At 41.5% G+C, this 16,582-nt stretch overlaps 1 protein-coding gene across 2 annotated transcripts in view; it reads right to left on the bottom strand.

Moving 5' to 3' along the window:
* Positions 1–5,446: 5,446 nt before the first annotated feature.
* pah (phenylalanine hydroxylase) overlaps positions 5,447–16,582 on the bottom strand; it is a 90,812-nt gene continuing 79,676 nt past the window's right edge. Inside the window, exons 10-13 of one of the 2 annotated variants that reach the window (XM_059652584.1) lie at positions 14,659–14,754; positions 14,423–14,556; positions 11,885–12,000; positions 5,447–9,273 (exon numbers count right to left, since the gene is read on the bottom strand). In XM_059652584.1, coding sequence (XP_059508567.1) covers positions 9,212–9,273; positions 11,885–12,000; positions 14,423–14,556; positions 14,659–14,754 — 408 coding nt within the window. In that variant the 3' untranslated portion in view covers positions 5,447–9,211. Of the gene's footprint in view, positions 10,215–11,884; positions 12,001–14,422; positions 14,557–14,658; positions 14,755–16,582 lie in introns of both variants that reach the window. The other variant, XM_048549293.2, reaches the window with a different exon arrangement.

Below are 16,582 nucleotides of genomic sequence, written 5' to 3' on the forward strand. Positions count from 1 at the left end.
TTCAGCCGCAAACTTTTAAAACAAGCAATAAAATATGCTGGAAGTCTGAAATAAATACAGGGATTGCTGGAGAAACTCGGCAGGTCTGGCAGCATCTGTGGAAAGAGAAAAACTGTTATGTTTCAAGTCCAGTCTGATGTTTCTTCGGACTGTTCAGAAAAAGTCAAATTAGACCGGGAACAGTAACTCTGTTCCTCTGATGTGGAGGTACCGGTGTTGGACTCTGCTCGAAAAGGTCAGAAATCAGATCACGCCAGGTTATAGCCCAACAGGTTTATTTGAAATCGCAAGCTTTCTAAGCTCAGCTGGTGACGCACGGGAACGGCGAGGCTGGTGGAAAACCCATCCTGCCCAGTGGGGATTTAGCCTCGGCGGGAGAGAGAAACATTGGGCAGGATCAGGAGTCAGATTCCTCTCGTTTACTTTGGACACCGAGTTTTAATTATGTGTCAATATGTGGAGCAATTATAATTCAGATTTTTATTTCAATGATGTTAAAGGCAGTTGCGAAAGTGATCGAGCCGGAGGTTTTAATCAGGGAGCTTTTTTTAAAATTAGAAATAAATTATAAATAGCAAATAGAATGCGGAACAATTGAAATTCCTGATTGTGGTAGAGCCAGAGATATTCCCTGTATCCGGATTTAAAAATCAAACGGGAATAGTTTTACGGCCCGTTTCAAAATTTCGGAAAAAAATGCTCCTGTCCAGAAATCACATCGCAAACATTTTAATCTAACGAAATAATTAAGATCGATCAAGAGAGGAAACATTGTGTATATTTTACTAAATCTATCGTCGAAAGATGTTTACAACATTCGGGTGCAGCTTTAAACTTGAACAACGCGGGTTTTTCACATATTTTCTAACACCCCCACCCCCGGCTGTTCAAAGATGTCATTACGGAGCCCAAATCGAGTTGTGCGCGCAAAGGCCTGGACAGTTCACACCCGAGGAAACATCCGCGCCACATGTTCACTGACAATGCCCCTCAGGATTTTCTGTTTCAAACTACCCCTCACTGTTCTGAACTCCAGTGGATACAAATCCAATCCGTCCAGCCTTTCCGCATACAATCCACTCATTCCAGGGACTGGTCTGGTAAATCTTGTCTGAACTGCTTTCAATGTAGTTACATCGAATAAAGTGAATAACACTGTACCATTTTATTTTCTATCATGTGAGCAGCTAAAAATATTAATGCTAGAAGTTTCACCAAGATTTCCGAAGCACTGTGCAGATGTATACAATAAAGGGTAATTATAAATGGCCCCTTGCTGCGCTACATTGTTCTACAATTCTACGCAGTTCTGTATTCAATTGCGTACGTATTTTTCGTTATTTACAATTTATTTGAATTAGGCATTAATTTTCCATTTGAACCAATTGATATATTTTTATCTAATATCTAATCAGATACCGTTATGCCACTTCTGTTAAAGGGGTCGCTGTGCAATACCTGACTTTTTTTATTTGAAGGGATGAGGATGTTGCTGTTTGGGCCAGCTTTCTCTGCCCATCCCTAAATGCCCTGGAAAAAGTGATGTTAACTCCCTCCCTCCAAGAGAGCAGACAAACCATAGATCCGAGAGTAACAGTGACACAGGCCGAGCTCCTGTTTGCAGCTCCCCAAGGCGTCAGATGGGAAGTTTCCATTTGTGACATATGCAAACAAAAAAGAAATTTAGAACATAGAACAGAGAACATTACAGCACGGTACAGGCCCTTCGGCCCTCGATGTTGTGCCGACCTGTCATACCGATCTCAAGCCCATCTAACCTACACTATTCCATGTACGTCCATATGCTTGTCCAATGACATCCATTTTTCTAGGGAAAATTCTTTAAACGCGAGTTGAAGCTTTGCACTCTTGATATTTGTTCTTGTATTTGCATTCGGGCTGAAGCGCCGGGCTGCTACAGAAGCATTTCTGTATTTTAATTAGGATATGTTCAAAAAGTGGGATACAGAAAGTGCTGGAGAAACTCAGCAGGTCTGGCAGCAACGATGGCGAGACAGAGAGAAGCAGAGTTAGCATTTCGGAGTGACCTTGCTTGCTTATTTCTGCTTTTATTGTTTTCAGATCCCCAGAAACTTAGTTCTTTGTTTTATCCTAATACACCCCCAGAACAGTTTTATCCATTCGGACTTCCGAAGAATATGGTTTGCTGAAAAAGTAAACCATAGAGCTAACAATAATGAGTTTTTTTTCACTATGTATTTAAATAATTTGACGGAACATTAACCGATTGCTCTAAGCTCAGGGCCGTTTGAACGGAAGAACAGTGCGGAAGTGTAGATTAACACTTCAGAAAGCAAAAATAACAAATCGAAAGGGAAATGTTTGAGAAAGGGACGCAACAAGTGGAAAGCTCAGAGTGGGACACAGAGGAAAACGGGATAGAAACAGGAACAACAACGAAAAAGGCACGCACAGAGAAATGCAGTCCCATTACTTTACATTTCTACTTATCAGCTCCTGGTAGGTATATGACCGGTAACCACAGTAACAGGCCGGAGATGGTTCAAATAACATAGTGAATAAACATGTGTGGGTTATGTGCTCTGTATTAAAGGTGGCATTTACAGGTCTGTGTAATGTCCTAACAGTTGTAGTCAGACATAATGCAAGGTCAGAATGTGGAATATAAGCAACTTAACATGTCTAAACCAAACATAGAAATTGCAGGACAAACTTAGCAGGTCTGACAACATCTGTGGAAAGAGAAACAGAGTTAAGCTCGCCAGACTGGTGCGACTCTTCCTCAGAACTGGAATATAGGATTGGGGTCGGTCAGGAGGAATAGAACGCGTAGTTTGGGGGGAAACTGGATGAACACTTGGGGAGAAAGGGGTCAATGAGAAACAGAGGGTGGGAGGAGGATCACGGGGCGTGCAAGAAGCCGCTGGGCCAGTGGCCTGTTTCAGTGCTGGAGATTCCGTTGTAACGTGTAACATGTTAAGTATTTCAGAGGGGTTTTGTTGCATTGGATCTTGCTTCACCCACTCGACCTTAGGTTAGATCCGAAACCGAAGAAAAGTCATTTGAGGCAAAGAAATGAACTGCATAACAGCCAAGTTATTTCGGGGATGGGTACTTATGGCGGATCACCACAAAATAGGAGGCCTGGTGAGAGACAGGGAAATGACCTGACCTCTGGGCAAGTGATTTCCCCATGTAGCCGATGGGGCTTGCACGTTACCTTTGAGTATCACACAATGATAAAGGACAGAAATAGACTATTCTACCCATCGTGCTATAGCAATCCAGCCAATCCTATCGCTGGTCAATTGCATCACAATAGTTTATTTAGGTCGTGAAACACGTTTAACATGAACCAGGGGTCATTTGGAAAGAAGTTTCACCCAGAGGGTGGTAATCTTCTACCACAGAAAACAGTTGAGGCCCAAACATTGAATATTTTCAAGAAGGTGTTAGATATAATTCTTAGGGACGAAGGGATCAAGGGAGGGCGGTGGCAGAAGGCAGGAACACTTTTTCTGAAGAAGGGTCTAGGCCCGAAACGTCAGCTTTCCTGCTCCTATGATGCCGCTTGACCGGCTGTGTTCATCCAGCTCTACACCTTGTTATAGCAGGAACAGGGGACTGAGTTTGATGATCAGCCGTGATCAGCGTGAATGGTGCAGCAGACTGGAGTTGCTGCTCGTCTCCACCTGCTCCTATTTTCAATGCAAACTAAAACAAATTTCAAAGTCTCATAATCCAGGCACTCATTGCTGTAAGTTATGGAATTTCTTTGCTCCAAGTTCAGGATATTTTCATGTCTGTTGCATTTTTTGAATGCTGCACAATGTGTTTAAGGCTCACGTTATAAACCCGAGATCCTCTGAGTTCAACACCTTAAAGGGATCCCGCTCTAATTTGCTTAAAGCAAACTCGAGTTGTATTTGGTAGCTGTAAGTTCGATGTGAATTGGCCACGTGTTTACTGCTCTATATGTTAGTCTATAAGCCCGGAGTTGGTGCCAACACAAACTTCTGCCAACCCTGGTTCCGTTTTTCCAGTTACATTTCTTTTCCTGGTCATTTCGAAGGATGTCCAACTGGAGAGAAACAGTCTGATATCTCCAGCACCTGCCTGAAAGGCTCATTCCTTCACGTGTGTAAAAGGTCGCAGACCATTATTTAATGAAAAACCTTGTGGAAGGCCTTTCCTAGCTGGTCTACAATGTCTCAGAATGGACACCCACGATCACATTGTTAAAGGTTACTAGGCTGACTAATATTGCTTGCTCAACCAACTCAAACAGTGAAATTCTGCATTACAGAGGGTTGATGATGTTGAGTCATTAAGTATATTCAAGACTGTGTTAGATTGTTAATCAGTAAGGAAAGCTAGAGTTATGAGAAAAGACAGGGATGTTGACTTGAGAATTTTCTGATCAGTCATGAATTCATTGATAGGCAGAGCAGACTTGATGGGCTGAATGGCCTATTTCTGCTCCTGGGTCTTACCATCAAACCAATTAATTCAGCTCATCTCCTGTTTGTGACATCTTGGTGTGAGCTAATTGTTTTGTTCCATGTTCTCAATCGTCAATGGGTTCTAAAATGCCATTCCGATATGGGAACTCAAATTCCTGGTACTGCATACCATCATTGAACTAAATAGCCCATTGAGCATGAGTTTACAAAAAGTTACCAGAGTTCATGTTCTCTCTTTCAGAAAACATAGTACAATCTGATGGGTAATTTAATATCATTAATTTAGAGATCAAAAGATATTTGCCAGCCAAATCAATAAAATGATATGGATTCAAGGTGGCTGTTTGGAATTAGGATACAAATATTGTGTATGAACCTGAATGGTTGAACAGAATCAAGTAGCTGAATGGCCTCCCCAACACGCATTGTTATTTGGAGCCCTGAAACTGTGTTAGAATTGTTCCTAGTGCATTATGTGTTATGTATGTGGGTATATTTTTCAGAATAGAATTCTTGATAGTGATTCAACACATGGCCAATACGCACTGAACTTACACCTACCAAATACAACTCGACATAAGAAAAATCTGATGAAGGGTCTAGGCCCAAAACATCAGATTTTGTGCTCCTGCGATGCTGCTTGGCCTGCTGTGTTCATCCAGCTCCACACTTTACTATCTTGAATTCTCCAGCATCTGCAGTTCCCATTATCTCCAAATACATCTCGAGTTTGCTTTAAGTAAAGGATCCCTTTAAGGTGTTGAATGCAGAGGACCTTGGATTTATAATATGAGCCTTGAACACATTGTGCAGCATTTCAGTCAATTCAGTCACTTGTGAACTTTAGATGTTCTTACACTTTCCGTTTGACACAACACATCTTTGGCTAAGTTTGTGTCCTTCTCAGGTGTGGGGAGGTTCAAATCTTTTGAGAGCAAAGGATTGGAATTTACAAATGTTTTTAGTTGAATTAAGCATTTTGAAAGCCCCGACAGCTCTTTATGTTATATTTATTACGATATATCACAGTACAGGCAGTGCAAACGAGAAACATTTGTAAATGAAAGTCGTTGTTTAACCATTTTTTGAATTGTCACACTACTTGATTTGGTATAACATTATATTTATGATAATGACAGATACAACATACACTTCATTTTAACAATACAACTTTCTGGTAGTTTATGATACAATATTTTCTTATATTTTTGCAGTGAGACCATTGGTATGTCGACTTGTATCTTGAAAGAGGAAATATTAATGAAAGCCTCTTCATCCTTTGCCACCTTGTGTAGTATGGATCTATAAAGTTGGCCACCACCTTCTGGTAGTGTGCACAATTACCTGGAATTTACGCTGAAAAATGCCCTGTTATAAATTCTGATCAGTTGAATAGTTAAATTAAACAGAATATTTTTATAAATATGTCAATAACCAGGAAACAGGGTGCACTATATCATCAAGAAATTATATTCTGCTGTAAATTTCATTAAAGAGAAATAATGCTTCATAATAGTCTTTAAAAATCTTATTCTCTGATAAATTAAAAGAAAACATTAAAAAGCAACTTCCTTCTGCTTCAGAACTCCTGCAGCTACTGGACAGGCAAATCTTTAAGTAGTTTATGTTAAGTTCTATGCTCATATATATTGATTCGAAGAGCTTAAAACTGTAAAGAAATTTATTAAATAAACATTTATTAATTCGGCATGATATAGTTATAATATCTATTGATGAATGAGATGGTGTTTAACCTCAGCCCACAGATTATGTCTAGACCTTAGACTCTGAAATTCCACCCCTTAAATCCCAGGTATCACAGTCCTAATTGAAACTGTACCACTTCTGTCCAAAACTAGTAAATGTTGGTAATACTCAGCAGGTCAGGCAACATCAATGCTGGGAGAAAGAGAATTGACATTTTAACTTGATAACTTTTCATCAGACTTGGGAAGTAGAATGAACAACATCTGGTAAAATAAACAATCAAAATAAAGATAGATGGAGAGGCAGGTAGTATTGTGAAGGCGGGGAGGCTGCAGAACGATTTAGAGAGGTTAGGAGAGGGGGCAAGGAAGTGGCAGATGGAACACAAAGTGGGAAAGTGTGAAGTCATGCACTTTGGGAGGAAGATTAGAGCATAAAATATTTTCTAAATGGGGAGAAAATTCAGAAATCTGAAGTGCAGAGGCACTTGGAAGTCTTAGTCCAGGATTCTGTTAGGGTTAACTTATAGCTTGAATCAATAGTGAGGAAGGCAAACACAAAATTTTGAGGGGATTTGAATATAACAGCAAAGGTTTACTTCTGAGGTTTTATACCACATTTAGAGCTTTGTGAGCAATTTCAGGCCCCATTCCCTCAGGAAGGATGTACTGGGCCCGGAGCAGGTCCAGAGGATGTTCGTGAGAATGACCTAGGAATGAAAGGCTTAACATATAAGGAATGATTGAGGGCTCTGGTCCTTACTCAATAGAGTTTAGAAGGATGAGAGGGATATAGTTGAAACTTACAGAATACTGAACAGCCTGACAGAATAGATGTTGAGAAGGTGTTTCCATTAATAGGAGATGCCAGGACACAAGGGCACTGCCTTAGAGTAAAGGGAAGGCCCTTTAGAACTGAAATGAGGTGATACCTCTTTAGGCAGAGAATGGTGAAATTCATTGCCACAGAAGGCTGTGAAGGCCAGGTCATTGAGTATATTTATCTAGGGTATCTGACTGGCATGGGCTAGTTGGACTGAAGGGTTTGTTTCCATGCTGTACATCTTTATGACTCTATGATTCCATATGAAAAACCAAGATAGAAAGATTCTTGATTGTCAAGGGGATCAAAGGTTAAGGGGAGAAATCAGGAGAATGGGGTTGAGAAATTCATCAGCCATGAGTGAATGGCAGAGCAGACTTGATGGGCTGAATGGCCTAATTTCTGCTTCTGTGTCTTATGGTGTAAGGCATGCTTACAAAATAAGAATTAGTGGCAGTTGTAGCCCATTGATCCTCTCAATGGTTCTGCTATTCAGTACAATCACGGCTAATTTTCTGTCTCAATTTCACTTTCCTATCCACTTCCTTTTATGGTCCAAGAGACCGAAGAAAAATCTACCTATTCTAGCCTTAAATATTTTCAATGATTCCCAGCCCCCTGCAGTAGAACATTGCAAAGATTTGCACCATTCTGAAAAAATAAATTTCTCAAATCTCAGCTCCATATACTTCCTCCTGATGTTAATTATTGTCTAACCAGGGGAAACAATCTCACAGTGTCTACCCTCTTGAATACCTGCAGAATTTTATATGTTTCAGTGAGACTATCTTCCATTCTTGTAAACCCCAGATAGCATTGGTGCAATCTGCTCAGCCTGTCATCATAGGACAACCTTCTCATCCCAGGAACCGTTTGAGTGAACATTTACTCTGTAGCCTATAATGCAAATATATCTTTCTTTAAATATTGTGGCTAAAAACTGTGTTTGAAAGCTACTAAATCTCTACATCTTCCAACTCTAATGAAAGGTCATGGATCTGAAATGTTAACACTTCTTCCACACTTGCTACCAGACCATCTGAGTGCTTCCAGGATCCTTTTGGTTTTATTTCAGATTTCCAGCATCTACAGTATTTTGTTTGTATTTTCTGTCAGCTGGTTTGTTCTGTTTGAACTTTTCTTAGATCTGCAGGTTTGTGAAAGGCTATTAACGACATTTCCTCAACGTTAATTGGAATAGCTGTTTGAATTTTTTTTGGATTATATTATGGATATTAGTTGAAATAATAAATACCTCATTTTAACATCTATGGATGCTTTTTAATTGCAAATCCAAAATGTATTCATATCAGATAGATGCAATTGAAGTTGATTTTAACATTACACGTGGTCCTTAGTGATCTATGCTACACATTTAAATGGCCATTGGCAAACAAAGTTTGCACAAACCCGATCTTTTGCATCCATCCTATTTGTATTTCAGTAAGAATAATGAAAGTGACAAACTATGTACAAAAAAGTGCCTGTTTAACAAGAGAACTGATAGATAATCAAAACAAAAGGGCAAAAACAATTCATTCAAATATAACCATTTTGCATAAATACACTTCTACTCAGAAGGGTCTCAGGTGTTGCCTTCAAATTAGTAACATTACCTGTGTTATAATTGACAGCAGCTCCACCGGCTGTAACCCCAGGCACTGGGCATCATTAAGAGCCAGAAATGCTGTACGGTCTCGACAGCTCACTCTTTTAAGAGATTCAGAATCACATTTGGGCTGTAGAAGAAGAAAGCAACCCAAGCGAAGCAATTCATTTATTACCATCTTCCATATTTGCAAAATGAACCTGTGGTGTACTGTACAGAATGTAAGTACAGTGGTGTTCATTAGAGATTTGCAGGTTCCGTGCTGGGGCATATGCTGTTTATGTAAATGATACGGCAGAATGAACACTCGCATTTACTAATGTTGACAAGTGAGATGGCTGTGCACGAATATACAGAGGGCTATCGGCATTGTCAGAGATACAATCAATTGGTTGTCCAACATCATTTGACCAAGGGTTTTGAGTGTTTCAATTTGCTTGGTTCAACATGGAAAATTCTCCACCGACTTCCCATCACCAATTTCAAAGTGAACAAGCTGAAAGCTAGATCAGAGAGTAGTATGTTCCCCCACCCAACAAAATCCACTGATCCAGATTTGATTAATACCTTGAATTCTGCTCCATTCTGTCCCAAGGGGCCTTCAACACCACAATGTTATTATATGCAGTCAATGTTGAACTCCACTATATTGGCTGGATTCATGCACTGTCCGGCTTCTACGGCATCTTCCTGATGTGAATTTGGCACAATTACATTAGAATTACTACTGTTTGTTCAAGATCTGCATAAGCACTGAAAATCCAACCATTTCCACACCAAAACTAAATCAAATGGGATTGATGCACATTTACTGAAGATTGATACCAGTTTCTGATATAATAAATGCAGTAAAATTGCTTGCTTTGGCAGGAAGGTTAGTAACAGAGGGTGTGGATTGAAGGTTATTGGGAAATTAATTCATGGAGAAAATGGAGATACTTTTTAGCCGAAAGTTGGGTTGCTGTGATCTAGAATGTACAGCCTGAACAATTAGTGGAAATTGATTCAAAAGCCACCTTCAATTTGTAGTTGGATAAACTTTTGAAAATTTTTTTTAAAAATTGTGTCTGTGGGGGGTCCTACTACTGGGGTAAAAATAATTAAACATCTAATTTACTGAAGCAGTAATGGTATGTCAGGCTGAATGGTCTCCTTCAATGCTATATAAGCAAATGAATAGAATGTAAGTTATGAAGAATTAGCATAGCTGTCGACAAAGATGCAATATTTCTGAAAAGCCTTTTGTATACCTTAGGCCCGTAGATGCATTGCCCCGGAACATAACTAGTCAAATTTAAAGAATAGGGAATATAATGTTGGATTGACATCCTTACAATCACCTTTCAGTTGGGAATAAATGTCACAGGGCTCTAACTTCTTCAAAATTTTCCGTAAGATGGGCTACTTCACTTGGAAGATTGAGCGAGTTGAATCAGGCAAATTATACACAATGCACATGAGATGAATCGGCGTAGGTGATCAGATTGATAGTTGAATATGCTGTTCTCATTCTATACAATTTTAAAGAGTTCTTGCATGCTTATTGATAACTTGGCTTTCACAGGAAGTAATTATGATTAGCGATTTTCACTTAAGTTTCCTGAGGGCATGGCAGAGAGTTCCCATATCATCTGCAAATTTTAAACATTAACAATCAGAATTTATTCACTTTCTGTTCAATCAGTTGTGATACCTTACCATTCCAGCTACTCACATGCAACAAATTGCATGCTGTCTCTACGTCTCACCTGCCCTATCTCTGCAATCCCTTTCAGTCTTATGACTGTCCAAGATCTCTGCATGCCTCCAATTATTATCACCTACTCACCTTTGATTTTAATTGCTCTTCCATTTTTGGTTGTGTCTTTTATTTTCTTGCACTGGGAGCTCTTAAATCCCAGTCTAAACCTCCTCACTTCTCTACCTTCCTATCATCCTTTAAGATGTTCTTTGAATCCCACTTCTATGGCCAAGCTTTTTCTCATCCATTCCATTGTCCCCTTGAGTGGCTCAGTGTCCAGTTTGTTTGATAATTTTTCTGTGAAGCATCTTGGAGGATTTTACTCTACTTAGGGCAGCATGGACATAAGGTTGCTTTGTTATGTTCACTTATGCTTTTTGGTTTTATGCAACTTCTAACCCAATGATAAATATTCCTTTATTCCATAGTATTTATAGCACAGAAATAAACTAGTTCTCCCAATAGGTCTATGCTGAAGACAACCCCACTTCATCTAATGTAGTCCAAAGCCTTCTACTCTTCTCTTCCTCATGTGTTCATGCATGTTATCCTTAAATGTATCTACGTTATTTGCCTCACTTGCTCCCTGTGATCGTGTTCCTCATAATCACCACTTGTTGGATAAAGACATTGCTCCTGAATTTCCAATTAGATTTATTAGTAAGTTTCTTACATTAATGATATTGAACTTTGGACTCTGTGCAAATGGAAACATCTCTTTTATGCTGTTGAACTGCATCTTATACCCATCTGTCTATCCTTTAATCTCTCACAGTCCTGGTTACAATTTGTCACACCAATTAATAAATTACAATACTAATTCCCTCAAATCGTATATCATGAATTTTAGTGATAGTTGACTCTCTTCTTGAGAAAGGGGCCTCTTCCTTAGCCAAAGCCACTCGATGGATTGACCAGGCACAAGTCAGCATTGCAATGGAATACCCTCTACTTGCTTAGATAAGTACTACTCCAACATCACTCAAAAAGCTTGACACCATCCGGACCAAAGCAAACTGCTAGACTGGCATCCCACCTGACACCTTAACCATCCAGTCCCTTCTCTACCGGTTTACAGACTACCATTTACAAGTTACATCACAGCAATTCAACAATGGTCATTCAGCAATACTTTCTAAATGCACATCTCCCACCATCCAGAGGGACAAGGGCAGCAGATGCACAGGAACACCATCACCTGCAAGTTCCCCTCCAAGCCACTCACCATCCTGACTTGGAAATAAATGGTTGTCGCCAGGTCAAAATCTTGGAATTCCCATTTTAATTATATCGTGGGTGTCCCTACAGTACATAAACTGCAGCAGTTCAATAAAAGCAGCTCTCAACCACCTTCTCAAAAGCACCTAGGTATGGGTAATAAATGCTGGCCCAGGCAAATCTTATAGAATGAATAATAAAAAGACCCAATCCAAAGTAATTTAAAACAGGCTAAATAATGCTTCCATAAAAATGGGTCAGACACACAAATACGGTTGGTCTTCATTGGATATTCAGAATCATTTATGACAGTCTGACTTGTCTGGGAGAAAAAACACTTACTGCTGATGCTGTCAACCAGATTCTCTAGCTGTTCAATGTTGTCCAGAACTTCAATACTTTGAGTGTAAGCATTATAACGGACAGAGAAGGGCCGAGAGATTGTGGCAGCAAATTTCCTTTGAAGGAGAAAGAAAGGTGAGTGTCAGTGAGATGGGTTCAGTTCTGAGGTAATATCAGGAAGGTGTGATTACTCCTTAAATATTGTTGTTATTTATCAGGAAATATTCTGACCGGGGCTCTCATCAAACTCTGACAACATAAAACCAGCAATATTGCTGAAACAAGCCTTCTGAGGCATTTGATTGTTGAGTTTTCTAATACTTATTGGGTGATGTTTGAGCGAAAGAACTTGAATCTGTATGGTGCCTTTTACAACTTCAGGGCATTCTGTAGTGTTTTACAAATAATGTAGCACTTTTAGAAGTGTAATTCCTATTCCAGGGAACAGGAGTGAGAGGCTGCGCACCACAAGTTCCAATAACAAGCAAAACAAAATAAACTGCAGAAATTGCTGGAAATGCTCAGCAGATCAGGCAGCATCTGTAAAGAGAGAAATTGACTTCATGAGCGTAATTTTTCCATTTTTCATTAATGTAGCATGGAGTGACTTTTCTCACACAATCACCTACTCCTCCCTGGGCTTTTGGGCATCTTTCCTGTGAAACCGTGTGGCTGGGGAGGTGTCAGCTTTAAACATATTTAATGCCGAGCTATAAACCACTTCAGGACTGAGAGTAAATGGAAGAGCAGTTTGTGATGATGTAGGAGGGCAATTACAGTCCATTGGTGCCCAATGCCCCAGTCAGTCACAGAGACTCATCCAATTCCAGATAAGGCACTTGGTCAGACCACAGTCAGGGGATCAATGTCAACGTCATAGTATCAGTCATTAAGGTTTTACTGCATAGTTACAGGCTGCCAGTCTTAATGTCTGCCAGGTCATCAGACTGTAACTGAGCACTAAACACGGAGACTATCAGCCTGTAAGCTAGTGAGACTGCAGTATTAAAGTAATATGTTGTATACAGAGACTGGTAGCCTCTCAGTAAGTGCAAAGTGCGTAAGCACTGAAAAAGCAGGCTAAGAGTGAGAATAACTCTGGCCTGGCCAGAGATGTCCACTTTCCATGAATGAATTAATGTGCAGCCGGTATAGACACATTGGATGTGTGTACGTGTGTGCACAAGTGTGTTTGTGTATCATTGAGAACAAAGTGACCCTGCAGAAGCATGCACTTCATAGATGTCCTTTAGTGATTGGAATGAGGTTGACCAGGTAGATCTCATTGAGTGTGAGATCCCTAATTGGGGTTGTTAACCCAGGCCAATCAGCGAGCCCTGGCTTAAAGATATAGATAGGGGTGTCAGAGAGTCTCCTCACTGTAGGGACTCGCTCTGAGCTGGCTGGTCAGAGCCCATGTACTATGCACATGTAAATAAAGGATGATTTGGTGATGAGACACTGGCCTCTGTGCAGTTATTTCTTGTCCCTAAACTCCAAAGTTAAGTGTTGAAAAGCTGAAGTGCTAGAGAAGGCAGGGTGATATGGTAAGACCAATGGATTCAAGGCCAATGTTCACTTGAAGGGATAAAGCGTTCATGAAGATACTGTCCTTGGAGCAACTGCTCCAGGACATCATTGTAAGGAGGAATATGAATGATTATTATGACAAGCAATCAGAATGCAGCCACCAGCAACCCACTCTGAATTACACATCAGGAATTGTGCAGCCGAATTTCTTCGGGAAGGGGAGGACAATTGGAAAAGGTAAAGAAATAATATGGGTTGGGACTTCAATGAGACACAATCACATGGAAATAAGGTCATCACTATTCAATGGTAAGATTCTGAAGTTGCCATCTAAGGCCTGAGGGGAATTTGAAGATAAGTTTCTTGAAATTGAGATTCTGTTTATTTTCATCCCCATTGTATTTTCAATCTGTCTCAACATTGCTCATGGCACTCCAGGCAATGGAAGATTCTGCCATAGGTCAATGATCCTTCATCAGAAATGAGAAAAGTAGAAATGCTTGAGTCATAGAGTCATACATGAAGAAAACAGATCCTTTGTTCTAACTAGTCCATGCCAACCATATTTCCAAACTAACCTATCCTACCTCCCTGCATTTAGCCCATATCCTTCCAAACCTTTCTTATTTATATACTTACTAAAATGTCTTTTAAACGTTTTAACAATACCTGCAGTGACCAATTCATTCTACATAGTAACCACTTTGTGTAAAAACAAACTCCCCCTCATGTTTTTTTTAAGTCTTTCTCCTCTCATCTTATCTATGCCCCCTAGTTCTGAACTCCTCCACTGTAGGGAAAAGACCTGTGCCATTCACCTTATCTATGCCCCTCTTGAAGTTAGTTTGGGATTATGGTTGGCATAGACTAGTTGGACTGTAAAGTATGTTTCCATGGTCTATGACTTTATGACTCTATGAAGTAGCAGAGCTGTGATTGAATGGCAGAACCAGCTCAAGGGACCAAATGGCCTCCTCCTGTTTGAATATTCACAATGTACCAGCTTACCTCACTTTCTCCTTTGCATCTTCAAATGATTCAGCGACAAAGTAGATTGGTTGAAATTTGGTGATCGGATATACCTGAGTATGTGTTGTTTCTGGGTCAAAGGCACGCACTTCTGGTTCACTTGTTAGGCAATACTGGCAAGGAAAATGTTATTCGCTTAGACTGGTGTAATATTCTACAGTAAACATGAGCACAGGAGGGCAATTATCTGACCGGGAAGGACGAAAACGACAAACCTGCAGCTCTCCGTAGGATGACAGTAAACCTGCACCATACGCCTTGATTTCATTACTCTGCTTACAGAGGCCGAACTCCACTGTGAACCAATAAACCTGTGAACCAGACAGGAAAAGGATCCAGTTAACAGGATTGAGGCTGGAGAAACACATTACCTAAATGGCTTGCTTGAAAAGATCTGTAGCTGGAGCTCCTTACTAAGATTGTGTGGGTGCATGCTGAGAGCAAAACCGAATATTTGGAGTCATATTAAAAAATAATTACTTTCACAGGATATGGACAGGCAAGTATTTACTTACTTAAAGGGCAGTTGAGTATCAAAGTCATTGCCGTGAGCGTGGAGTCACATATAGACCCAGTGCCAAGGTGTGCATGAGTTCACTGCTGCACAATGTCTGGATGTGAATCATTCAGTTTCAGCCAGACTTTTGAACGAGGCAAACTGAGCATTCTGAGAAACTTTGGTCTCTCAAGTGTGACTGAGCCTGCGAGTAATAAGTTGACACATAATCCTGATCAACAAAATGTGAGGCTGGATGAACACAGCAGGCCCAGCAGCATCTCAGGAGCACAAAAGCTGACATTTCGGGCCTAGACCCTTCATCAGAGAGGGGGATGGGGGGAGGGTTCTGGAATAAATAGGGAGAGAGGGGGAGGCAAACCGAAGATGGAGAGAAAAGAAGATAGGTGGAGAGAGTATAGGTGGGGAAGTAGGGAGGGGATAGGTCAGTCCAGGGAAGACGGACAGGTCAAGGAGGTGGGATGAGGTTAGTAGGTAGATGGGGGTGCGGCTTGGGGTGGGAGGAAGGGATGGGTGAGAGGAAGAACCAGTTAGGGAGGCAGAGACAGGTTGGACTGGTTTTGGGATGCAGTGGGTGGAGGGGAAGAGCTGGGCTGGTTGTGTGGTGCAGTGGGGGGAGGGGACGAACTGGGCTGGTTTTGGGATGCAGTAGGGGAAGGGGAGATTTTGAAACTGGTGAAGTCCACATTGATACCATTAGGCTGCAGGGTTCCCAGGCGGAATATGAGTTGCTGTTCCTGCAACCTTCGGGTGGCATCATTGTGGCACTGCAGGAGGCCCATGATGGACATGTCATCTAAAGAATGGGAGGGGGAGTGGAAATGGTTAGCGACTGGGAGGTGCAGTAGTTTGTTGCGAACTGAGCGGAGGTGTTCTGCAAAGCAGTCTCCAAGCCTCTGCTTGGTTTCCCCGATGTAGAGGAAGCCACACCAGGTGCAGTGGATGCAGTATACCACATTGGCAGATGTGCAGGTGAACATCTGCTTAATGTGGAATGTCATCTTGGGGCCTGGTATAGGGGTGAGGGGGGAGGTGTGGGGGCAAGTGTAGCATTTCCTGCGGTTGCAGGGGAAGGTGCCGGGTGTGGTGGGGTTGGAGGGCAGTGTGGAGCGAACAAGGCAGTCACGGAGAGACTGGTCTCTCTGGAAAGCAGACGGGGGTGGGGATGGAAAAATGTCTTGGGTGGTGGGGTCGGATTGTAGATGGCAGAAGTGTCGGAGGATGATGCGTTGTATCCGGAGGTTGGTAGGGTGGTGTATGAGAACGAGGGGGATCCCCGTGGGGCGGTTGTGGCGGGGGCGGGGTGTGAGGGATGTGTTGCGGGAAATACGGGCGACGCGGTCGAGGGCGTTCTCGATCACTGTGGGGGGAAAGTTGCGGTCCTGGAAGAACTTGGACATCTGGGATGTGCGGGAGTGGAATGTCTTATCGTGGGAGCAGATGTGGCAGAGGCAGAGGAATTGGGAATAGGGGATGGAATTTTTGCAGGAGGGTGGGTGGGAGGAGGTGTATTCTAGGTAGCTGTGGGAGTCGGTGGGCTTGAAATGGACATCAGTTACAAGCTGGTTGCCTGAGATGGAGACTGAGAGGTCCAGGAAGGTGAGGGATGTGCTGGAGATGGC

Source organism: Stegostoma tigrinum, chromosome 18, assembly GCF_030684315.1.
Source record: "Stegostoma tigrinum isolate sSteTig4 chromosome 18, sSteTig4.hap1, whole genome shotgun sequence".
Classification (NCBI taxonomy): Eukaryota; Metazoa; Chordata; class Chondrichthyes; order Orectolobiformes; family Stegostomatidae; genus Stegostoma; species Stegostoma tigrinum.